Source organism: Corythoichthys intestinalis, chromosome 21 (assembly GCF_030265065.1).
Source record: "Corythoichthys intestinalis isolate RoL2023-P3 chromosome 21, ASM3026506v1, whole genome shotgun sequence".
NCBI classification, from domain to species: Eukaryota; Metazoa; Chordata; class Actinopteri; order Syngnathiformes; family Syngnathidae; genus Corythoichthys; species Corythoichthys intestinalis.
The window spans coordinates 38,711,991-38,737,979 of record NC_080415.1 but is presented as its reverse complement, the minus strand read 5'-3'; the positions used below and the strand labels follow the sequence as shown (position 1 = coordinate 38,737,979).

Here is a 25,989-nt window from a genome sequence, read left to right as displayed (position 1 = left end):
TTTGCTGCCATTGACAGTGCCAGACGTCCAATCTACACTAGTGATAAATTCCACAGTTTACCTAAATGAAGTTTTCTGCATTTTCTGCGCCCCAGGAATTTGCTTGTAGACCTCATTAAGCTAAATGAAAAACAAATACAGACCACAGTGAATATTGCGTACACCCGTCCACATGAAATCACACACCAAATACGCCAATTTACATTATCTGCTGCTTCTTTACGAAGCTGTTCTGCATCTCTGGAGTCAGGACGAGACAGGTTCTCAGAAAAGCGCCTGTTAAGCCGCAGGGAGATTGGATACTGAACTACAAAGGAGGAGAGAAAAATCAGATTTTTAGATCCTTATTTATGTTACACTGTTTTTAAACACATTATATACTCACTGGTTTCTTTAGGGTTGGGCTTGATTAGAGCCTGGGGGTGGTTGGGACTTCGGTGGACGTTATCCGTAACCTTCCAGCGGACCACATCGGTCCCTTTGAGAGGGCCCGTCCTCACCATAGGTGTGTCCAGGTGGTCTGATGTGAGCAGAGAGTGGCGGAGAAGATACTCGTCCTCCTTGAATCCAACCATGCGACCTGGAAAGAACATAATTAATATGCGGAGAAGTTGGAAATGAAAGGATTTGAAGTCAGTCCATGACGTGGTACCTTTCCGACAGCAAGGCAGCAGGGCAAGGCAGCTCTTTAGAGAGACACAAGGAAAAGACGTTAGCTTCATTTTCAGTTTATCGTGACAATCAGTGCTTTTTGTTCTGTTTCATCAACAACAAAAAACATGCTTGGCTCTTATTTCAAGCAAGAGAGTATTAGGGAAACTAAGTTTTAATTAGATTAAATGTGTTTAGCGTGTGGGAGGAGTGAGAGTATTTATTCCTTGTAATAAATGGATTTTTTGGGGAGTAAAATAACACTATACATTAGAAATACAAATATTTTTGTTCACCTAAACCAGTACTTCTCAAATAGTGGGGCGCGCCCCCCTGGGGGAGCGCAGAGCGATGCCGGGGGGGCGCATGTGACCTCGGGGAACATGCTTTTTTTTTTTTTTTTTGCCCTACTGGAATAAAGTGTACTTGCACATCCACTCAGTGGGTGGCTGTGGCGCTCTCATTTTCAGAGTGCGCGCAGTATTTTTGAACTAAGGAAGAGCACTCAGCACACACAGAAAACAGATATGAAGAGCAGTGTGCCGCCGCCGCTATCGAAAGCCGTTTTCCGACTGGACTCACTCACGCAGCGACCCACTGTCTTGTCCGGCTCTCACGTCGCCTCCCGAGAAGTGCCATTTTCGGCTTGGGATCGTCACGACGACCGCCCTCACCTACAGTTCTACCTCGGCCGCCAAGAATGCGCTTTTTTCGTGCCGTTTGCCTTTTAGCTTTGACTTTTAATACAGTGGGTGATGACAAAAGACCACTGTTTACTGTGTCTAAAAATAATTATAGCAGACAGCTAGAAGCCAAATCAATTAAGACGCCACTTAAAGACATTAGACCCCAATATCATTGATAAGCCGCTTGATTATTTTTCAGTGAAAATGTGCCGAATATTGCCAACAATCGTCCTGCTTTGTCAGTGTTATATCAGTAAACCAGTGAGCATTGTTTGCATGCTCATTGCAAAATAACTCCACACTATTGCAGAGGAGGTAAATACTGTGAGCAGCAAAAATAAAAACTGTCCTTCTGTCCAAGGACACTCTTTTTTTCTTTTATTCAGTTTTGTTTTTTTGAGTCAATTTTTTGGGCATATTGTCCTCATGAGTGAATGTTTCTAATCAATTTTAATTTGTTATTATTTACTGATTTTATTACATTTTATTTTTCTGTATCAAATGGTAAAAAATGTACCTTGAGTGTATTTTTTACAGTTTGGATGTGATTTTCTTTTAAATTCAGGCAAATTGATGCGCGTAAAGTCTTCTCTGTTACAAACAAAACAATGTTAATAAAGTTATACTTTATTATAAGTTGATCTATGTTACTTTTTTTCTTTATTAGAAACAAAGGACTCAATGTTAGGCAGATGCGTATTTATAATAGTAATTTTATAGACAAATGATACTATTTACAGTGGCGGCAGAGAGTTTGGGGGGGGCGCGAAACATTTACGTCTTCCTTGGGGGGGGCGTAACAGAAAATAATTGAGAAGCACCGACCTAAACCAACAATCTTTGCATTATGATCAATGGAGTGCCACACGCATGCTATTTTTAGACCGTGACGTCTCATCGTAAAGCGGCAGTAAAGCCGAAGTAGGACATTATAGACCCGCCCTCTCATAGAAACAACGTAATTTGTGCGACTTTTCGCCGGTAATCTTTCAAAAACGAACATGCCGATCACGCATTGCTTTTTTGGAACTTGTAGAAACGACTCTAGACATTACGACACATGAAGGATGTTTTCTTCATACGTTTCCGGAAACCAAAAACTCGGGAGGAGAAAATGTGAAGACCGAATCAACTTGCGCGGACTTTAACACCAGCTCGGTGAATCCATTCACATTTCATATGCAGCAAACATTTTGTTGGGTTCTCATGGTCTTTCAGAGGACAAAGAGGTAAGCCATTTTTATATTTTTAACGTATTTTTTATGCGTAACGTTGTGCCGTAGTGCTTCTGTCTGACAATGAATGACCTGAGAAAATTAAAATGGTATCTGACTGACAGTGTTACCGTTTCTGTTATATTTATAAAAAAACAACTTTAGTAAGGGGGAAGTGTAAATAAATGATAGAATTAAAATTTGTTATCATTGAAAAAATTAAAAGTGTTCTTTGGCTGTCACTGAGTAGCATTTGCGATCGCTACACAAAGCTAACTAAATTACCCCCAAGAACGGTAAGAGACGTAGGACAACCAGAGGATATATAAGAAAGACAGGGCTGATGGTAAAGGATAGTTTGTTGAAACAGGAGAATGTCATTGTCTGTCACGTCGATAAAAAAGCTAAGGCTATGCTTAGGTCGGCTCGTTTTTTTCGTCTTTTTCAGCCTTCGACACTCAAGCCATCTCTTTAACTGAACATTTTTATGTTCTTCCACATCTTTGCCAGTGAATTTGGCACCAGGCACATCATTTTCGGAGAGAATTGGTAGGTTTAGCTCTGTAAACATCTCCTTCGTACACGATTTCCATTCATTTCCTATTTGGGACAAACGGTAGCTTGTCCCTACTTAGCAACAGTAGCTAATGTCATGAATATTAATGAGCGGAAGTGATGTGTTGCTTGCGGTACGCCATTGATATTTCCCATCTTTTGCCGAACTTCTAAGGATTTTTTGTTGTTGTCGGCATATGAAGTTATTAGGAATATGTTTCGTTAGTTCTTATCAGCACTTTCTGACGAACTAAAAAACACTAGTCAACACTAGCACAACTGCACTTGTTTAAAAAGAAACAACAGCAGCAACAAAAAGCGATGTTTATTTTAATAGCTGGTTGAATCGGCAAATTGAATTGTAAATAAATGACGGTAAAATTGTAATTTTTACTTTTGGACACAAGTACATTTGAAAAACTTTTTTTTTTTTTTTTAACCTGTCGTGTTCAGCTGTTTGACACGGAGAATGGAAGTTGAACTGTCCGATTGATCTGAACAGTTTTAATGTTTCACATTGAAAGTATGACATATTCCCATTGTGACCATTCAACATACCTCGTTTATTACAAAAAAGCAGCGAACAGGAAGAGGTTATGGGGGAACAGAAGAAAAGAAGAGAAACACAAAAACAACAAGAAATACACTGAACGCCTACACTAACTATGAATATGTTGGTACTATCGTCAGCTACTGTAGATGTATTTCCGGTTGACACCATGTGGGGGGCCTGTTGACCAGGGAAAGAAGGGGAGGGGGGTTGGGGAGTCTTAAGCTAAGTAATTGGGAGGGGTAGAGTGTACACAAATCAGCTCTGTGATCTAGAAACCATTAATCGTGTGAATCCCTTGTGAGTGTAAGCCCGTCGACAACCGACCCTATGCCGCTTCACGTTTAGTGAGGACAGACAAAATGGCAGACGGGACTCTAGTGTCGTAAAGTCAAAACCGCGTAAGTTGTGTATGTCGTAACCCAGGGACTACCTGTACTGCATTTTGCCCTTTTACTTTTTTCGCCCTCTGTTGGCTACCCATCCCTTATTATTGATTAGAGTGAATTATTTTCCTACCTGACAGCAGGTTTTGCAGCAGGCGCAGTATTTCCAGCAGCAGAGCAGCAGAAGCGCTAGCAGTAACAAGAGGAACAAGAGGAGAGGGAGCAGCCAGAGTAGGCTAGCAGCTGGACAATCTGAAAAAAAAAAAAAAAATCTCTCACAATAATTCAACAGTTTCATTTGGAAAAGGTAACATTTTATTTGACAGTGTGTTCATAAGACTATCAGAAGACAGTCATAATTATGACATGACACTGTCATGGGCGTTAATGAATACTTATGACAGATCACATGAAGTGTCATTCTTATGACGGTCTTATGACAGTCTAATGACGCCACTGTCAAATAAAGGGTTTCCAGTTAATATCTTTTGGTGTAAATATCCCATAATACAGTGAGGGCAGCTACGGCTTATAGTCCAGTGCGGCTTATCTGAACAAATGCCGTTTTCGTGCGTTTTACAGTCAGATATGCCTTATAGTCTGAAAATTCCGGTAAGAAAAGCCTCTTTTAAAGTTTCTGTGGCGATAGAAGTCCACCTTACCGATAAGCGAAAGAATAGTTACGTAAGCCAATGTTTTTTGTTGTTTTATTGTAAGAAATCTTGTCACCTTTCTTCTTGAGAACTTCGACCTCCAAATCTTTAGATGTTGAAAGTTTGGAGTTTTCCACCGTGTAGTGGTACGTACAGTCGTCCTCCTCATCACGGAAACTGCATTTATGAAGCACCTTATCGGCTGAAAACACACATCATTGCATTTATTATGACTATGACGACATGCAATGAATTATCACGAGATTTCCAGCACCTTCTTTTAATTCATCCACCATCTTGACTCTGAAAGAACACTTGTCACACTCCTCCTTATCCTTCCTCTCGCCCGTCTTCCAAGCCTGACACTGAGCGCAGCTCCTCGTAGCCTCGCACACGCCGAGAGTGGTGGCCTGGCCAACACAGAAGGTGGTTCACATTCAGAAAACTTTGTTTATATTATTTTCCCATGACTAGAAAGTTGACCTGAAAGACTTTTTATTCACAATTGGATCAATAATAATAGACATAGAAATCGTACTTATGCAGATTTGTTGGGCAAAAAACACTTTTTAAAAATTGATACATGATAGATAGATACCTGGAAATTTGGCTCGCAGGTCGATGACATCTCAAAACCAGATTGCGGACACTCGCAAAGGCCGCAAACACATTTTCCACGTCCATTGCACACACCCTGAGACAGATAAAAACAGTAGAATCATAGACTTCATTACTATTGACATGTCACTTTGTCATTCTTTGCGCAACTCCTTACCAGAGGGGGCCGAGCTTCATTTAGTAATAGCCGAAGACGGCACACGCTCATGTCGGATTTAAGCTTGGATTTACTTACGATTGGATTTAACTACGAAAGCTGTACCACAGACAAACAGGAAGGATTGTCTCAGGAGTGATTTATTCGGGGATTCAAGGAATGATATTCTATTTTTCGTACCATGCATGTATGATTGAAGCATTTATTCGCAGGAATGTTCTTCTTTGTTTACACACGGAGGCGACTAATTTTCGTAACTGACTAGCCTCAAGAATTTACACCAGAAATGCTCTTTTTTCATATAGCGGCCGCTAGCTACATTTACTAACAGACTAGCATTGTACTTCGACATATTTATGTAAATTAATGCTAACTGCACGTTTTTTTTTTTTTTTTTTGCTTTTAACTGAGAATCGAGACTGTTTTACGCCCATATCTATGAAGAATTCGAGGATTTAAGCATTTATTCCCAATCATTTTCACCGGAAAAGCTCTGTGTACATCAGGTGGCCGCTAGCTACATCTACTAACAGAGTGGCATTGTACTTTGACATATTTACGTAAAATAAATGCTAACTGCATGTTTTTTTTTTTTGCTTTTAACCAAGAACCGAGATTGTTTTACGTCCATATCTATGAAGAATTCGGGGATTTAAGCATTTATTCACAAGAATTTTCACCAGAAAAGCTATGTTTATGCCAGGCTCCCGCTAGCTTCATTCGCTAACAGTATACAGTATAGTGTATAATGATAATAAAGGGCTAGTCTATTCTATAATAAGTTGTGATTGTATATAGTATTTATTACATATTATTAATAATTGATTCTGCATGTTTTCCTCAGGTATTAAGTTTCTGATGTTAAATTGAGTGATTATTTAGCTGTTGAAAACTTGCAGTAAATGTAAAAAATGAAGTTGCTATTTTGGTCAAAAAATTATATGATATGTTAAATATTGCTATTGATCCTGAAAATATAGGTGATTATCTCTGCATTTGGTGATTTTTGTGCATCTTATATAAAAAACAATTAATCGGGAATTTATAAGGGAACGACTTTGAATTTTTTGATGCCGCTGCTCATGGAGACTGATATATGGCTGTTTTGGTTTTAGGTCGGTAGCAGCTTTGGTTTTGAAAATATTTGGAGTTTTTGAAAATAGGCCTCCTACGAATCGGCCCCGTTTCCCGAGTCATGTCAATAGGTTATGAAGTCTATGTCAGGATATACCAGATGAAATGAACAACAGAGAAACACACACATTTGCGATACAAAGCCTCACGAGTATCCCACAATAGGATTGATAAGCTTTTACTGACCCCGTTGCTGTCCAGACAGGTTTGGTTACTCTTAGGACACTCGCAGGCATTTCCCTCCCAGCCCTCAGAACATACACAGCGACCCATGATGCAGGATCCACGATCTGATTAAATTAACGAAGAACATACCGGTTAGGCATACCGGTTCGTTCGCATCAAGTCTAAAAACAAGACGTCGGTGATACCGTTGCAGAGGAAGCCTCCGAATCGCTGACACTGGGTTCTATCGTACTGGCAGTAAGGTCCTTCAAACTGGTCAGGTTTGTAGCAGACGCAGGTTCCACATTCCAGACAATCTCCACGACCTGAACAAGGTTCAGTAGATCCTGGACCGATACACAGTCTGGTGTCAAGCGCTGAAGCACTAGCGGAACAGTTACAGAATGTGCTCAACCTGAACCAAAAACAAAGACGAATTGAAATTAGTCGCTGTTATACAAGAAGAAAAACATGCATTTTATTTTATTTTATTTATTTATTTTTTTTAATGGAGGCTCTCACCAGCCATCGTGGCACTGACATTTCCCACACACCAGGTCTCCGTTTCCATGGCATCTGGGCGCGTTACGGATGGCAGTCTGGAGGACAAAGACGCAAGCCGAGTGAGAATAAAGGAGCAAGTCTTCAACCTGTTTGATCCTCATGAAGCTAAGATAGACTACAGTATGTCTTTGAAGATTTAAGAAATTACTGTTGTCATAAAAACCTGAATTTTTTAGTTGACTGATGTTTATGTCTACTATTTGGCCAAGTCCGATGCGAGGATTTTTAGTATAATACACAGGTTCTTATATTTCCAATACAAAAACTCCAACGCGCACTGTAGATGAAATAGAATGCTGTCTTTGTAGTAGCCTAGTAGTAGTACTATAAAAGTAGGAGTACCATTGTGCGCGCCTTGAATAGAGAAAAAACACGAGCATGACAAAACGACTGTTTTTGGATTGGAAAAACAAAATCAAAAAATCCTCAGCACCTCCTGATATGAGTGACTTCCTGTGCCCCTGCAGTTTCTTGTCTGCCATTTTGTTGCCAGTTGCATAACAATTTAGTGTGTTTGAGCTCTTTATTTTTCTTCATCATGTGGCACGTGCGGGGGGGGGGGGGGCAGAGGGTGCTTGAGCAACTGCCCCTTCTCCCCTACATGCCCAAAGTGCCCATTTTGACTGGGCTTTTTTTTGGGCATATGTGTGTGCTGGCCGACTGTGCAGGCACACCACTGAGTACTTTACTTGAACACCGAAAATACAGTTAAAAAAAAAAAAAAAATTTACAAAAAAAAGTATGGGTGCCGCAAAGTCGCCGCAAGATTGATGCACCAACTCCAGGACAAAGAGCAGGGCGCTCTGTCCTAAAACAAGTAGCATCTCGCCTAGCCAGGATAACAAGTTGATAGCGGGCGCTTGGGACGTCAAGACCGGCGTCGGTCGCTGGAGCAACCACGTCCCAGCCACGAAGGATGACGCACGAACCTAACCGCCCAAAACCAGCCACAGAGGGATGATCCCAAGACAACACCCAGCCACACCTTCGGCCCAGCCCACTCCACCGCAGCTTTCAAAAAGACTGGACACTGAGATAACAAACAGTTGCTACTCGGAAACATGTCTATGTAGCCTTGTTTTGGATCCAGTATTGTTCCGCAGTCGTCTGGTTTTGCCTTCTTTGTTTGACCATTGTCGACGAATAAATTGTCAACCTATTTTCAGTGAGCCTTCTTCAAACTTTTGGAACATGGAGTCAATACAAAGGGTTAACACAGGAGGGGAACGCGCGGGATTTTGGATCCTGCCGTTTGAGTCGCGGAGCGGTCTCAGCTGAGCACCGTTTCCGTGTGGCTTGGCCGGGAGGCGGAATTCCTTCAGCACCACAACGAGGGGCAGACAAAAGATGGCATACAAGGATTGTTTGGCCTTTTTTGATGTTGTAATTAGTTAAGTTTATCTTTACATATGCTATACTTCCTCATCATAGGTGATCATTACCATAACGTGTAATAATATTTTTTTTTACTGTGAACAAAATATTAGGGAGCTCAAACTATTGATGGAAAAAAAAAAAAAACACTGAGTCATCATAGCATTCTGCTACTTCAGGGCTAGCTTTAGCGGATGTCCTTCATTACCGTAATGCATAGCCTTAACAAGAATCACAACCTTATGTTCATCGACAGTACCTTCTCGCAGTCACAAGTTGGACATAGCACTCTGGCGTTCACATTCACGGCAGAGCTAAAGGTTGTTGGTTTGATTCTCATCACGCCTTCTTTTTCATCCACGTCCATCTTACAGACCGGAGAATCGTCGATCATCCTCTGGGCTTTGAGGCGCATCTTGAATTTTCCCTGAACAAAACAAATACAAGACCTAATCGGTGAAAAATATTGGACGCTAGTAGGATTAGATGAGTTTGACCTTCTGTGAAAGAATAGTTTATTCATGCTCATAAAACACATAACTGCTGTGAAACTATATTCATTTGTGAGACTGTATGCATCCATGTTCTTGCGCTGCACATATATCCCTTTGAACATTTTACAATGGGTATCTGTTTACTGCCTTATCTGATTTGACTCCCTCTTGTACCAGCGAGAGCTCGTGCTCAAGGTCGTAACTCAGGATGTTTTTCTGTGGAAAATCACCAGGGTTGGGCTGTAATAAGAAAGCATACGAAGCAACGCCCTTCTGCGTGGTCACAGGCTTGTCTGGATCACATTGTTTGTACCCTTGATACAGTATATATATATCTTGTTTATCTATAAAGTCTTCGAAGCAGGCAATCCTTGGCTGAGTCTGATTATTTTCTCTGATTTGAGTTGATACTTGTCTCGGAGTTCAACAGCAAACCTGACACCCTCGGCTTCTAATTTCACGGTTATCTAAAGTGGTTCGGTGGCTTGTCGGTCCACTTACGATGGCTCCGGGCTTGAAATCAAAGGCTCCGTATTCTGCGACCTTTCCGGCGGTGGATAGGAACTGAGCCTCGAAAGCTTTGGGCCTGTCTTCTGCCCGAATGCTCATCTTAGAACGGATACTCTGAAACAATAAACACAGGAACAAGTGAAACCCTAACCCTAACCTAACCTATTGGGATCATCATATATTATCATATCAACAGACTCTCACACCCATATAGAGAGATAATCGTGTCTTATATTGCAAATCGTATCATGAAGTATACAGAGTTCCAACCCCTGATTATGACAGGTCAAAAGAAGCAACCATTTTTTTTTTACCTTAAACGCAATCTCCATGACCTGCAGGATGTTGGAGGAGTCCTCTTGCAGCAAGCCCACCTCGGCAATCGGGAAATACGTTTGGAGTTTCTGGACAACAACAACAAGGCTATTGAGTTAACATGTTAGAAACAAAAGAAATATACTGTATGTCACGTAAAATAGGCGCCAACCTTGTAGTATGTGTAGGAGTGGTTGGTGACAGCAAATACGGGAATGATGTTGTGTTTGCCCAGCAAACGGACAAGTGTGGGTATGGAGGGGTAGTCTTGAGCGGTATCCATCGTGTATCTGCCGTCCGCGTCCAGGTGGCACTGCTCGTCGTTGCGCGGCAGGATGCCCGAAAGCACGTTGGCGCCGTCGGCCTCGTAGTGGAAGGCGGACTCGGTGGAGAAAACCAGCAGATGAGTGCTGTGTTCGCGCCAACCGATACTATCCTAGGTTTTGGGGGAATCAGATGATAGAACAGTTTAACAAAAAAATAATTCACTAAGATGGGAAGTACCCAATTTTACGGAAGCTAAATAGCACTTAGTAGTAGTTTGGTTAGGCCTGCGACTTATACTCAGGTGCATTATTTTGTTGTTGTTGTTGTTCATAGTACTGACAATTAATGGGTTTAGAAAGAGAAAGATGTGATTAGGTGGGGTGGCGCGTACACAAATCGGCCGGGGATCGGATCACCAAGGACCACTCCTTTGGCTGCCACCCAACATTCTGCGCACCCGACCTCCTTGGCCCCTCCAACAGGTGGTGAGCCCATGGGAAGGAGAACCCACGTTACCTCTTTGAGCTGTGACCAGCTGGACCCCATGGGTGCAGGCCCGGCCACCAGGCGCTCGCCATCGTGCTCCACCTCCATGACAGACTGGGGTGGTGGTCCCTCTTTTTTAAAAAGGGGGACGGGAGGGTGTGTTCCAACCATCGGGCGATCACACTCCTCAGCCTCCTTGGGAGGGTCTACTCAGGGGTACTGGAGAGGAGGGTCCGTCGGGAAGTCGACTCTCAGATTCAAGAGGAGCAATGTGGTTTTAATCCGGGCCGCAGAACAGTGGTTCAGCTCCATACCCTCAGCAGGGTTCTTGTGGGGGTCATGGGAAATTGTCTAACCAGACTACATGGGTTTTGTGGACTTGAAGAAGGCGTTCAACCCTGTTCACCAGTGAGTCCTGTGGGTGAAGCTCCGAGAGTAAAGGGTATCAGAATCCCTGATATGGGGGGTTCGGTCCCTGTATGACCAGTGTCAGAGTTTGGTCCGTGTAGCTGGTTGTAAGTCGGATCCGTCTCCAGTGAGAGTTGGACTCTGCCAGGGCTGCCCTTTTTCACTGGTTCTGTTCATCACCTTTATGGACAGAATATCTAGGCACAGCTGAGGGGGTCTTGTTTGGTGGCCCCAGTATTGCATCTATGCTTTTTTGCGGATGATGTAATGTTGTTGGCTTCAATGAACCGTGACCTTCAACTCTCACTGAAACGGTTGCACCCAAATGTGCAAAGCAGTCGGGATGAGAATCAGCACCTCCAAATCCGAGACTATGGCCCTCAGTCGGAAAAAGCTGGAACGCCCTCTCCAGGTCAGGGATGAGTTCCTTGCCCAAGTTCACGAGTGACCGGAAAATGGAACGGGAGATAGACAGGCGGATCGGAGCCGCGTCCGCGGTGATGCGGCTTCTGCATCGGTCCGTCGTGGTGAAGAGGGAGTTGAGATAGATGATAGATGGCAATGGATATCTGAAATTTAAATGTATGACTTCAAATCAGGGGTGGGTCCTCAAGGGCCGTAGTGGGTCCTGGTCTTTGTTCCAACTGATCCAACACAGATAGTTTAACCAATGAGGTTTCTGCTGAAACAAGAAGTGCCTGGCTGCGATCAAGTGATTGCGCTTGCAAGACACCAGCTTGGTGTAAAGGTTTCCTCTTGATGGGTTGGAACGGAAATCCGCACCCACTAATTCTGCTTTAAAGGATTAATATACCTAGTTTTAAAATTAATTAGATGCTGGAGGAATGGTTTCAGGTCCTCCCTGAAGAGCAACCTCTTCTGACCAGCTGGAGCGCTTGTCCATTGCTTTCAACGACCAATCAGGTCAAGCGTTCGTCATCCGCCAACCGCTTCCCCTGCGGGTACTGCAGCTGGACCTACTCGCAATTTTGGGCCGGTACGACTGTCGTTTTTAGTTTTTTTGAACAAAGACTCTTAATCTTACCCCGCAGACTGCAGCCTGCAGAATGGCATCAAAGCCTCCTTCGGGAGCATCCAGGTTGCCAGAGATTCTTTCCTTCTGGAGCTCATCGGTAAAGAAGTTCAAGTCTTTGGTCAGTTTGATGACGTTTTCAAAAGAGAACGGTGGGTCGCTTCTGGGCCACGGTTGTGCGAGTCTGGAGGAAATACGAGGTTGGGAGAATATATACACGAAACGTTTTTCTTTTTTAAATGCTAATTATGGAGCACGTCTTACTTTTCAGGTCTCATGTCAGTTTGGGGCTCAATAACTTTGTCCACAAACTTTCCGAATCCGATGGTGTAGTCGTCTGACAGCTTCTTCACCAGTGAAGCTGTTAGATTATAACGCTATAATAGCCGTACGACAGACACGACAAATACTCCCGAGACGCTCACCCAGCTCCTGGCCCATCCTCTTCAAGTTGTCCAAATCGTCTTCCATGGAGTTGGAAAAGTCCATGAGGATGTAGAGATCCAAAGGGCCTTTGGTTGGCGCAAAGACTTCCACGTCGACAGTCTTCTCTTCCCCTGGCAGAAAAGACATGCTCATCTGCTGCGGGGACACCTGCGACTGCGCCCTTCGGATGTCAATCTGTTGTTTCTGAAGAGCAAACGAGAAGAAATTTTAGCGGTTCAGCCGATTCAGAAGAATCAACGATTGAAGAGAACTTACTCTTTCGATCTTCATGCCGCTTTTGGCCGTGATCACGGTGGCAGCGCTGCATCCCTGAGCCAGGATGTTTTCGTACAGGTCACAGCGAGGTCCGTTAAAGGTCTGAAGAAGAGAGATGTTGCATTGAAGCAACGGTCATTTGATTAGGTTAAGCAACAATCTTTGATGCTCTTACCTCTTCTGGACAGTAGGCGCAGCCCGTTCCTGCTTGCAGGCAGTCTGAGCAGGTTTTGGACCTGGTGTCAAAGCAATAGTTGGCTGTGGAGACCAAAAAGAAAATGGTCAACACACAAAAGAAAGTCATAATAAAAGATTCAAAAAGAGAAACTGCAAAAGAAAGTCATCATTGCGTGCTACCTTCAGTGTAAGAGAAGGTCATGAGAATGAGCAAAAGCCCAAGTCCCACTGAGAGATGCAAAGTCCATCTCCCCATCGCCTCCCTGCAACTGAAACAGAAGCACATGAATAGTTGGGATCGCGACAGGATTGGCACACAAACACCAACGGCAAAAAAACGAGAAAGAAAACTGAGGAAGATATGACTTGAAACACCTGCACTTTCCCTTGGTCAAAGTTAAGCAAAAGTAGAAAATAATGGATTTGCCTACTAACATTTAAGCTGAATTTCATTAAGATACAGTACATACATAAAGATATACAGAACGCAGTTTTTGATTGGAACATTTGTTCGAGTTAGCTTCTGTAGCTGGGGGTCAGACCGCCAAGGCCCTTTGGCTGCCGCACCTGACCCCTTTGGCCCCTTTCACAGGTGGTGACCCCATGAGAATTGTGTTCCATAGTGGTGGAGAAGGAACTGAGCCGAAAGGCGAAGATCTCATTTTATCTACGTTCCTAGCCGCACTTATGGCCACGAGCTGTGGTTCGTGACCGAAAGAACAAGATCCCGGATACAAGCGGCCGACATGTGTTTCCTCCGCAGGGTGTCCAGGCTATGCCTTAGAGCAGGGGTCCCCAAACCTTTTTTGCACCACGGACCAGTCGTTATTTGGGTCTTTTTTTTCCACGGACCGGTGTTCTGACAAATTTTGCAACCCATCAAAAATTGCAACGAGGTTCTGCGCATAACGTTAAATTTAGCTGCAAAATGCGCAAATGCAGCGATTCCAAAGTAAACACAACAAACTTTATTGAAAGAAAGGAATATTAACTTACGTTTGATCATGGAAGGACTTGTAGAAAAGTTCTCATCAGATACATCCTGCCATGTAAGCTGCACACAACTGCACACCGCTCTCACCATTAACAACTTCGCCTTGTCGTTAAACAGAAGCCCGCTTCACAAAGATACGATGTTGGAAATTGTAGCAAGGTTTCAATGCTCTTGTAGCGATGTCAGGATATTCCAGAATGACTTTAATCCTGTAGCGATGTCAGGATATTCCAGAATGACTTTAATCCAGAACCTTGGTAGAGTTGTTGTCTCAAATGTACGTTTAATAAGGTCACCGTCATTTGCGATCTCTACAAGTTGATCTTCCTGTTGCACGGACATGCTCGAATCACTCGGTTTATTCACAAACGGGTCACGAATCCACTCCTTCGCAGTTCGTGGGTCTTCGAGGTTGTAGGCTCATCAGGTGCCCTTTTCGGTGTAGGAATATCTCCAAAGACGTCTGTTTTTCAGTCATCTTCGCTCGTGTGGGGGCTAATTATTTCCGGGAACAAATGTGCTGCGCCCGCGGCCTAGCAATACGTTATTATCGAGGACAAGCGCACATAGATATATTATATACATAAACATGATGTACTGCTAGCAGTCCAATCAATGGATTTCTATGACGACGTTGTAATCTATCCCCTAGTATTATATCTAGAGTAGACGGGGATATTGGTGTGTTCAGCAGGGGCACAGGGTTAATTCGGCCAGAATTCGGTCGTTAATAAATTATTATTTCTGTGCGGCCTGGTAGCAAATACGCCACGGACCGGTACGGCCCGGCAGATGGGGACCCCTGCCTCAGAGATAGGGTCAGAAGTTTGGTAATCTCGGACGGAACTCTATGTCGAGCCGCTACTCTTCCATTATGAGAGCAACCAGTTGAGGTGGCTCTGGCATCTGGTTCGGATGCCTCCTTGACGCCTCCCTTGGGAGGTTTTCCAGGCATGTTCCACTGGCGGGAGGGCCCGGGGAAGACCCAGGACACGTTGAAGAGACTGTCTCTCGGCTGGAAATGCGTGATTTTTGCAGTTGAAGTTCGAAAAGGCAACCTTGCTCTCCAGTCCAGTCCAACAGAGACCCCTCGTGGCTATTCTTAGTAACTTTACAGGGCTCGTGCGTAAAAGTGACACTAAAAGCACAAAATACTCCTTAAATGGCTTCTCCTAAATGTGTATTTTACCTAAATATTGTTATCATCACAATAAATCATGTCCAAGAGCCGACTGCCACCGTTGAGTAGGTTTTATTCATTTTCAAGCAACGTAAACAAACAGTCTGAGCTGCTCCAGCTTTTATTTTGTTACTTCCGGTCTCCAGTCATGTGAATTTGAATATTATGGTAAATATTAGAGATGTCGATCGGGATGCCGATCGATCAGGTCCGATCACGTCATTTTCAAAGTGTCGGAATCGGCAAAAAAATATCGGACATGCCTTTTTTTAATATATATATTTTTTAATTAAATCGTTTTCTAATTGTATGTAACGTTACAGACAAAATGTCTTACACTCATCCAGAGTCTGTAGTTTTGGTTTAAAGTAGGGCTATCAAATTTATCGAGGTAATGGCGGTAATAACATTTAAATATTTAACACAATGAACACATGCGCTGCACTACCCACTCACGCATTTTCGCGTTCAATCTATAATGGCCCCATCTTACGTATTCATAGAATTAAAAGGCAATGCAGCATGAGTAGAGAGAAATTTGGCAGCCTTTGAAGCCTTTTTTTAATTGGCTAAAGCCTTACAATCCCTCGCTCAACCATTAGAAATATTGTGGCAAGCAATGTGGGGAAGAGAGGTAGTAGTTGATCTTTTTCTTAACACCCTATGTTATTTCCCAACGCAGAGAAGATATATCAATTGGTACCACGACACACAGTCATTGTTGCACTTCCCATCATGCATTTGGGCAGAAGTTAAATGGCAGCAGTATTATTTACTGAAAGTTCAACAAATACACTAGATGGCAGTATTTAGTCACAATATACAAAGTCACATTTACCCTTTAAGAATTACAAGTCTTTCTATCCGTGGATCCCTCTCACAGAAAGAATGTTAATATTGTAAATGCCATCTTGAGGATTTATTGTCATAATAAACACATACAGAACTTATGTACCGTATGTTGAATGTATATATTCGTCCGAGTTTTATTCTTTTTTTTCTTATTGCATTGCCAAAATGTATATGATCGGGAAAAATTATCGGGAATGATTGGAATTGAATCGGGAACAAAACAAAAAACCAATCGGATCGGGAAATATCTGGATCGGCAGATACTCAAACTAAAACGATCTGGATCGGATCGGGAGCAAAAAAAACATGATCGGAACAACCATAGTAAATATTTAGTTTCAACTGTTTACAGATTTAAGATTTAAATATAGTATTTAGATATAACATCCATTTAGGATTTAATATAAAAAAAAACAAAACAAAACAAAAAACAGATTTAGGACATATTTTGGATAAAAATTTCATATATATATATTTAGGATATAAATTAAAAAAAAATATGTATATATAGAATACTGTATAAATTTAAGATTTAAATAAATATTTATTTCTGGATTTAGACATTCAAGTCCAATACTTATTTAAAAATAAATATTTAAGTTGCTAAATAATGTTGTAAATGTGCAAAAAAAAAGTGACTGCAAACATTTCACACCACATTTTTAACACCGCTTGGCGCTAAATGCGAGAAAATGTTGTCGTAATTTTCGGCATGTGCTGCTTTACGAACGGCGCCCCATACCGTCCCTATGCAAACCCTTGCCAGCTAAACTCATTCTATCATATTGCCATAGCTACCTTAATGCGTGTGTGTAAACACCACGAATGACAAATGACAGAAAATAAATGGATCATAAAAGGAACGGTGATTTGTTGAGAGATGATTCACAATTTCAAACAAGAATTTCTCCTCCAGGTGAGAAACTGAGCTGTCCAGGTTACACACCCGCAAAAAAAACACATGGGAAAGACACCTTAACACCTCCTCGTGAGTGTGAGCTGACCACAGGTGTGTACTGTATGTGTGTCACATAAATCATTGACCACCATAGGACGGAACAGCACTTTTCCTACAAAACATAACCATCAATCACAGAAATATGTGCAGGTAAAGCATTTTTCAACCGATGCAAGTTGCGGTGAACATATTAAATCTTAGAAATAACATTAAAGCCGTTTCGGTAAATAGATGTTCCCTGCAGACAAAAACAATCCTAGCACTGGCCTGACCCTACCGTGACATGTCACAGGCATGAAAACGGGCTACATAACAAAATCAACTGAAAACAAAGATTAGCCTGAAGCTATTACTTCGTACCACCTGGAAAAAACCCAAAGCAACCTGACACTGCACGCAGGATCGACAGTATGAACATTTTCCAAGCTTTCATCTTACTTTCACTGGATCACGTGTGTTTTTAAAAGTATTATAATTAGAGTTGTCCGATATTACCTGGTAGCCGATAAAAGCATTTTAAAAGGACATCGGATAACTTGGACATCGTTGTTTTCATTATTTGGTTTATGCATGTTGCCTTCAATGTGCGTGTAGAGGCCTTCTGCCTTTGTACAAGGCTGGTCACAGCTTAGCCCAGCAGTTATGCTTATTGACCATTAGATGAATATAGTGGTGCAATATAGGCACTTTCCCTCATAACTTCAGTTGAAGTTGTTCTCTTATTTTTCACAGAATATCTATTTGGAAAACCTTGAAGTTGTTACATTTATCATGATTAACTCATCCAGTGGGGAATCACAATACAATTAGCCATAATTTGTTAAGTCCGCGACTGCATATAGTGGTACCTCTACTTACGAACGTCTCTACGCACAGAATTTTCGGGTTAAGACGCCTCAACGAAAGAAATTTCAGGATACGAAAGGCAAAAAAACAGTATGGCTGGTACTTGCAGCTCCCAGAGTTTACTAAATGTAACATACTTATACAGTGGGATGAAAAAGTATCTGAGCCTTTTGGAATTACATTTCTGCACTGACGCTGTTTTTTCATCTGTGTGATTTTGAAAAAGATCAGATCACATTTAATGGGGATTTTATGTAGAAATGTGAGAAATTCCATAAGGTTCAGATACTTTTTCATAACTCTGTACTTCCAGAACCACTTAATTTCCAAAGTAGAGGTACCACTGTAGTATATAATTTGGTCATGTCTCACAATGAAATCATTTTAATATGGTCATCTTAACCCGCGGATGTTAAAGTGAAACAATTGTTTTTATACTCCACTGAACAAAAACTAAACTCTATTTAAGTAAAATCCTTACCATTTAATTTAATAAGTTTTCTTTCATATGCAATACATTTTTATTTTCTTCCTATATTTAATCGCAGTGTTAAATGTAGAAAAACTATGTTAAAGCATGTTTCTTGTTGCTTTTTTTTTTTTTTTTTTTTTTTTACAATAATATAATAATTACTGGCCTATCATGTCATCCATTATTGATCATGAGTTTTATAACACACATTAATTGACACCTATTAGGGTGTTTAGTTAAAGCAGACACTGTTTTTTCATCTGTGCGATTTTGAAAAGATCACATCACATTTGATGGGGATTGTATGCAGAAATGTGAGACATTCCTAAAGGTTCAGATACTTTTTTTTAAATAACAGACCCACTTAATTTTATAAGTAGAGGTACCACTGTAGAATATGATTAGGTCATGTCTCACAATGATATCATTTTAATATGATCATCTTAACCCGTGCTTGTTAAAATGAAACAATTGTTTTTATACTCCACTGAACAAAAACTGAACTTTATTTAAGTAAAATCCTTACCATTTAATTTAATAAGTTTTTCTTTCATGTGTAATACATTTTTTGTCTTCCTATATTTAATTGCAGTGCTAAATGTTGAAAAACTTATGTTAAAGCATGTTTTTTTATTTTTTTTTATTTTTTTTACAATATTATAATAATTACTGGCCTATCATATCAACCACTATTAATCAAGAGTTTTATAACACACATTATCTGCCACCTATTAGGGTCTTTAAAGCAGACACTGTTTTTTCATCTGTGTGATTTTGACAAAATGTCTGCAGAAATGTGAGAAATTCCAAAAGATTCAGATACTTTTTTTTTAATAACACTGTACTTCCAGAAACACTTAATTTCATAAGTAGAGGTACCACCAAAGTGAAACAATTGTTTTTATCCTTATCATTTAATATTTTTTTCTTTTATGTGCAATACATTTTTTTGTCTTCCTATATTTAATCACAGTGTTAAATGTTGAAAAAATCATGTTAAAGCATTATTTAAAAAAAAAAAAAAAAAAGAACAAAAATATAATAATTACTGGCCTATCATATTAACCATCATTAATCATGAGTTTCATAACACACATTAACTGTCACCTATTAGGGTCTTTAGTTTACACACAAAAACATGAACAAGCAAGTATGAAAGCAATTTCAAAATCATTCATGACCAAGAACGTCAAAAGATTTCAAAACAAACAAACCTGTTTCTGATCTCACACCAGTCCGAGTTCCAAAGTCCAGTAATAATTAAGCCGAGAAACCCCCCACCCCTGCCCGGCTAGATCCTATTTGGCATCCGTGACCCGAGAGTTTGGAGAAATGTGCATCCACCTATCAGAAAAAAGAAAAATCTTCAAATCCAAGGCACAAAACAAACAAAAACGTAAAGCCTCGGAGTTCTCTCTTTTGCGTCTTCCCTCCTGTACAGTCCCTTCTGGTCAAATATTGACTGAATTGCCCATGAACTCAGACAAGCAAGTGTGCGATAAAGAGATCCAAAGCAAGTGACTGAATGTGACTTTGTATGCAGAGACTTGATCCCTCCTTCAACTTCATGTACGCACTCTCCCTATCCAGGTGAGGAGAAATTACAGTCAACTCCCATCTTCCGCACCCTGTTTAAAAGTTAAAAAATCCACACCTCTCCCACATTCCAGTCCGACAGACGTTACCTGTGTGGGCTTGAGCGTGGGGGCCGGGCTAGGCCCCTCCTTTAATGGCCTCCTCCCAAGCTCTTGGGAGTGGCGCATGGAGCAGGACTGCCTTCAGGCTATTGTGGGAACGTTGTGTTCACACTAATCTGCCCCCATCTTGATGGCTGTTACTCCGCTCGAGTATTTGATATGAACACAGCCTCAAAACTCCACTTTGTTGTCGGTGCCCTTGCACGTGTGCCACACAGTGACCGGCAAACGTGACACTCAATCCTGAAGTGCTCCATTTAAAAAGGCGCTTACGTACACGTTTTGTAAAAAGGGTGAACAGGCCGATATGATGTTTGCAGGCCACATTTATGGCAATTATAGCTCATGTGGGCCACATGCAAGGTTTGCATAGGGACATAAAGGCAGCTAAGATTTGTTGATATTTCAGACTATTTATGTTGCCTTCCACCCTGCAGATCTCTCAGGGTGTAGACAATTAAAAAATAACTTGTGGCATTTGCCAAGGCCAACAGCCTGTGAAAAGGATGGACGCTGGAAAAGTGGCATAAGGTGGATTTTTCGGATGAATCTTCCATTGAATTACACCACAGTGGCCGCAAATATTGCAGGAGACCTACTGGAGCCCGCATGGATCCGAGATTCACTCAGAAAACAGGGAAGTTTGGTGGTGGCAAAATCATGGTCTGGGGTTACATCCAGTATGGGGGTTTGCGAGAGATCTACAGGGTAGAAGGCAACATAAATTGTCTGAAATATCAACAAATCTTATATCAATGTCGACGTGAATACATTGTCAACTTGTGCTTCAAACCCTTCTTCAAGCTTTCAAAATGGAGTCAGTACAAGGGGTTGAGACTAAGGTGAACAAGCGGAGTTTGGCCTTTTGGCCGGGTTGTCGGGGTCTCGCCGTCCCCGCACACTCAAACAACCCCAACAGAAATACATGTCAAAATGACACCTTTACTGCCTCCTTCAAAGAGGAAGGATATAAGAATTTTTTTTTTGAGAGACAGCGAGAAGCAAAAGTGGTATTTGCCATGTGGCAAAATTGATTTTGCCATGTGGCATTTTTTATGTCATGTGGCATAATGGATTTTGCCATGTGGCATTTTTTTTGCCATGTGGCAAAATTGATTTAGCCATGTGGCATTTTTTTGGCAATGTGACAAAATGTATTTTGCCATGTGACATTTTTTTTTGCCATTTGGCAAAATGAATTTTGCCATGTGACATTTTTTTTGCCATTTGGCAAAATGAATTTTGCCATGTGGCAAAATGGATTTTGCCATGTGGCATTTATTTGGCCATGTGGCAAAATGGATTTTGCCGTGTGGCTTTAAAAATTTTTTTTTTTTTTTACATGCATTATTTTTTGCCATGTGGCAAAATTGATATTGCCATGTGGCATTTTTTTGCCATTAAGCAAAATGCATTTTGCCATGTGGCATTTTTTGGTATGTGGCAGAATGGATTTTGGTATGTGGCATTATTATTATTTTCATGGTATTTTAGTTTTTGGTATGTGGCATTTTTTGGTGGGTATATGGCATTTTTTGCAGACCATGCACATCCATGCCATTGGCGGCTATGCACGTCAAAATTTTCTATTCATTTTAAATGGCTGAAAAACGTGTGGCTGTGATTTTTGACTATACACTCACTATTACAGCGCAATGACATTCAACTGGCACCCAAGTAAGGCTATGCGATTGATGGCTATGAACTTTCAAATTTTCCATTCATTTCAAATGGCAGAAAAACACATTTTGGGCAAAATCAGTTTTGCCACTGGAAAATAAATGCCACATGGCAAAATCCATTTTGCCACATGGCAAAAAAAACCAAAACAACAACAACAACAAAAACTGCCACATGGCAAAATCAATTTTGCCACATGGCTAAAAAAATGCCACATGGCAAAATCAAATTTGCCCCAAAAATGAGACGAGAACGAGATGAAAATGCGCCATAGTTTCCGTCACATCCTCACAATGTGTGACATTATTTGTAGAGTTAGCATGCCTCGTTGCAGTTTCTGGTTGTGTCACTCATGTGACGTGCTGCGCCCCCCAACTCACAAATAGGGTCCTCTCTAGTGTCCCCATTGCTTGTTTTGAGACACACACGGTAAGATTTGTCATATCTTGGCAGGAGAAAATATGCAATGTTGCTTTAGCCTTTTAACGTCTGTGCTGAGTGATGACACACTAAATGTAACTCGTAGCGTTAGCACAGCATTCACGTTTGCTTTAGCAGGAGGCTTTTTTTTTTTTTTTAAACATCCACTTCACCTGGGTATAATTTAAAATAATGTACTGCTTTCTTGCTGAGTGTGTATTATTCACGTGTTTGTAGATGCTTCTTTTCGGCCGCGCAGAATGTGTATGAACAAGCATCCAGAAGTGACACAGCATACAGTCATCCCCGTTTGGAGCAATCTGTCCTCTTCATCATATTTACTGAAACAAAGTTATCTGGAGAATGAAGCGATAGGGATGTGAATCATTTGCCGTCTCCCTCCAGCAATAAATAACTGTGATTGTGAAACAGACTGCATTCATCGCATCAAATTAGCGGTTTAACGCAAATGTGGTCAGAGTAGGAAAGTGCATTATCAGTCATTTGGCTTAGCTTTAATTTCGGCAACAACAGCAACAAAAAACACAGGATATTTTTTTTAATCACTGTTATATGACGTTTGTTGCTTAAGAAATGAAAACTCCAGCTCAGCGGAAATGAATCAACAGTGAGTGTGCAAGTTTGTTATTGCTAATTGACATATTTGTTTAATTAAGGTGGCTGAATAGTTCATCTTTATGACATGATGAGGAGTTTCACAATAATACAGTGGTACCTCTACTTGTGAATGTCTCTACATACAAAATTAAGGCTGCAGGTATTAATTATTTTAGGAGTCGATTAATCGATGAACTAGTTAGTTCGAATAATCAAGGAATCAGATAAGGAACATGAAAAATTGAAATACCTGAGCTGAGCCTCAAACGGTATAAAAATAAATAAATGAGGATCTATGTACAACAAGAGAACACTTACATAGCAAATGTGTGCTAGCTTAAATGCTATAAAATGCTAACTTTTTATTTTTTTTATGTTCTTAACAAATCGTTCAGACGCATTTTCCCACATAAAACGGCTAAATATACTTATAAACTAAATTCCAAATGCATGAAAAAACAGCTTAAACAACAACTTAGCTTATTTTGGTCTTAACAGGGAGCCGCTGGATTCAGTCATGTGAAATGAGGCAGACCAGAGGGCAGTGTATCCAGCCAAATCATTAAAATTAAATTCAAACACTTTAAAAATAAGTCATGACAATCCCACTTTAATTAAAAGACTACTCAAAGGAGCAAAATTTAATTCGAATCTTTTTTTTTTCCCCCATCGAATACTCGAGTTAAATGATTAATCATTGCAGCACTTAACAGAATTTTCAGGTTAAGACATACCTCAACGGGAAAATATGTTAATGTTAATCTTGTTACATAAAATTTCCGGATACGAAAGGTTTATGCATGTTGCCTTCAAAGTGAATGTGCAGTGGTATGAAAAAGTATCTGAACCTTTTGGAATTTCTCACATTTCTGCATAAAATCACCATTAAATGCGATCTTTGTCAAAATCACACAGATGTAAAAACTGTCTGCTTTAACAAAACCACCCTAATATTTATAAGTTTTCATATTTTAATGAGGATAGTATAGCGTGCAAACAATGACAGAAGGGGGAAAGATAAGTAAGTGAACCCTCTGCCTAAGGAGACTTAAAGAGCAATTGAAACCAATTTTTACAAAAAAAATTAAGTCATCACTGATGAGTGGTTTAAAGCTGCCCTGCCCACTATAAAACACACACCTGGTAAGAACTGTCTTGATCAGAAGCATTGTCTGATGTGCATCATGGCTCGGTCAAAAGAGCTGTCTGAAGACCAACGATCAAGGATTGTTGATTAGTTTAAAGCTGGGAAAGGATCATCAATCGACAGTCAGAGAAGTTATCTACAAATGGAGAGTTTGGCGCTGTTGCTTCTCTCCCAAGGAGTGGCCGTCCACCGAAGATGACGCCAAGAGTTCAGCGCAGAATTCTCAGAGAGGTAAAAAAGAACCCTAGAGTGTCTGCTAAAGACTTACAGAAATCACTGACACGGTCCAATATCTCTCTGCACACATCAACCATATGTAAAACTATAGCCAACAAGCAGGTTCATGGGAGGACTCCACGGAGGAAGCCACTGCTGTCTAAAAAAAAACAACATTTTTGCTCGTTTAATGTTTGCAAAAAGCCACTCCACGGAAGTTTTGGCAAAATATTTTGTGGACTGATGAAATCAAAGTTGAATTGTTTGGGAGTAACACACAAAGTCATGTGTGGAGGAAAAATGGAACAGATTACCCACATCAACACCTCATCCCCACCGTGAAGCATGGTGGAGGGAGCATCATGATTTGGGGCTGTTTCGCTGCCTCAGCGCCTGGACAACTATTCAATTCAATTCAATTCAATTTTATTTGTATAGCCCTCAATCACAACAGAAGTCTCAAAGGGCTTTACAGAGGCAATATAATACACAATTAGAAATGAAGCAACAAAGATGAATAGATACAGTTCAAGTCCTGGGTATCCCCTATCCTTAAGTCCCTCCATGCCGGCAAGGAAAAACTCCAAAAACTCCAGAGTCAATTGGGAGAAAAATGAGAAACCTTGGGGAGTACCACAGTCAGGAGAGATCCACTCCCAGAACGGATAGACAGGAACCCCAGAACTGCTAATGGGAATTAGCAAGCGAAGTTATAGTCCGTAAAAATACAGTGGAGTAAAGGAGCAAGAAGAGGTCCCTCGAGTCAGATGAGACGGGGGTAACAGCGAGTCTATCCAGCCAGGGGTCCGGACAGTCAGGAGGCTGCAGCTGAAAAATAGCCCCTTAAAAATAGCAATCATTAATGGAAGAATGAATTCAAAAGTTTCTCAGGATGTTTTGCAGGACAACCTGAGGCGTCTGTCAGACAGTTGAAGCTAAAAAGAGGATGCAACAAGACAATGGTCCAAAAAACCAGAAGGAAATGAACTTCAGAATGGTTTCAGAAGAACAAACTCCACATTCTGGAGTGGCCAAGTCAAAGTCCAGACTTCAACCCCATTGAGATGCTGTTGCATGACCGAAAGACAGCGATTCATGCCAGACATCTGACTGAACTAAAGAGAAGAATGGGCCAAGATTAGTCCTGATTTATGTGCCAGACTGATCTGCAGCTACAGGAAGCGTCTGGTTGAAGTTATTGCTGCCAACGGGGCGGCCACAAAATATTAAACGTGATGGTTCACTTCCTTATTTTTCCCCTTTCTGTCATTGTTTGCATACTATCCTCATTAAAATATGAAAACCTATAAATTTTTGGCTGGTTTTAGTTAAAGCAGACACTGTTTTTTGTGTGATTTTGACAAAGATCTGTTTCAAATTCCAAAAGGTTCAGATACTTTCTCATTTTCTAAGTACTCGCCGCTTTTAATCGATGAGCGCATGTGTTGGACGTATCGCCGCATAGAAGGACTTGCAGTAATCCCTTAGTATTCATCAAGTGACACTGACAATCTGCGTCATCTCCCCAAGCGTCCATAAAACATAGCGCCCTCCGTAGGTCAAAACATGTACTCAATATTATAGATTTTTAAATCAATGGCAATATTTTATGTGTTTCTAATAACATATATTAGTAAAAGAGAACAATTGTGGCTTATTAGAACCTATAAGTCCGAGGTTCCCTTTAAGAGTATGTCAGGAAAGCTTTCTGACATGTTGGAAGCAGTGAGTTAAACATGTTTGAGGTGAGATCAGCCTTTTCTTCTCCCACTGTACATACCACAATGGCCAGTGTGAACAGTGGCATACA

The 25,989-nt window shown here is 41.0% G+C and overlaps 1 protein-coding gene across 3 annotated transcripts in view; it reads right to left on the bottom strand.

Moving 5' to 3' along the window:
- The window catches only part of itgb4 (integrin, beta 4), a 58,426-nt gene that overhangs the window by 29,782 nt on the left and 2,655 nt on the right, over nucleotides 1-25,989 (bottom strand). For 2 of the 3 annotated variants that reach the window (XM_057826282.1, XM_057826280.1), the window contains exons 1-22: nucleotides 19,616-20,098; nucleotides 13,280-13,368; nucleotides 13,098-13,180; nucleotides 12,923-13,024; nucleotides 12,646-12,850; nucleotides 12,485-12,581; nucleotides 12,233-12,404; nucleotides 10,199-10,462; nucleotides 10,026-10,115; nucleotides 9,703-9,825; nucleotides 8,967-9,134; nucleotides 7,292-7,368; nucleotides 6,976-7,184; nucleotides 6,791-6,894; nucleotides 5,294-5,389; nucleotides 4,970-5,105; nucleotides 4,772-4,897; nucleotides 4,176-4,294; nucleotides 653-686; nucleotides 386-580; nucleotides 204-307; nucleotides 62-120 (exon numbers count right to left, since the gene is read on the bottom strand). In XM_057826282.1, coding sequence (XP_057682265.1) covers nucleotides 62-120; nucleotides 204-307; nucleotides 386-580; nucleotides 653-686; nucleotides 4,176-4,294; nucleotides 4,772-4,897; nucleotides 4,970-5,105; nucleotides 5,294-5,389; nucleotides 6,791-6,894; nucleotides 6,976-7,184; nucleotides 7,292-7,368; nucleotides 8,967-9,134; nucleotides 9,703-9,825; nucleotides 10,026-10,115; nucleotides 10,199-10,462; nucleotides 12,233-12,404; nucleotides 12,485-12,581; nucleotides 12,646-12,850; nucleotides 12,923-13,024; nucleotides 13,098-13,180; nucleotides 13,280-13,355 — 2,639 coding nt within the window. In that variant the 5' untranslated portion in view covers nucleotides 13,356-13,368; nucleotides 19,616-20,098. Of the gene's footprint in view, nucleotides 1-61; nucleotides 121-203; nucleotides 308-385; nucleotides 581-652; nucleotides 687-4,175; nucleotides 4,295-4,771; nucleotides 4,898-4,969; nucleotides 5,106-5,293; nucleotides 5,390-6,790; nucleotides 6,895-6,975; nucleotides 7,185-7,291; nucleotides 7,369-8,966; nucleotides 9,135-9,702; nucleotides 9,826-10,025; nucleotides 10,116-10,198; nucleotides 10,463-12,232; nucleotides 12,405-12,484; nucleotides 12,582-12,645; nucleotides 12,851-12,922; nucleotides 13,025-13,097; nucleotides 13,181-13,279; nucleotides 13,369-19,615; nucleotides 20,099-25,989 lie in introns of those variants that run through there. The other variant, XM_057826281.1, reaches the window with a different exon arrangement.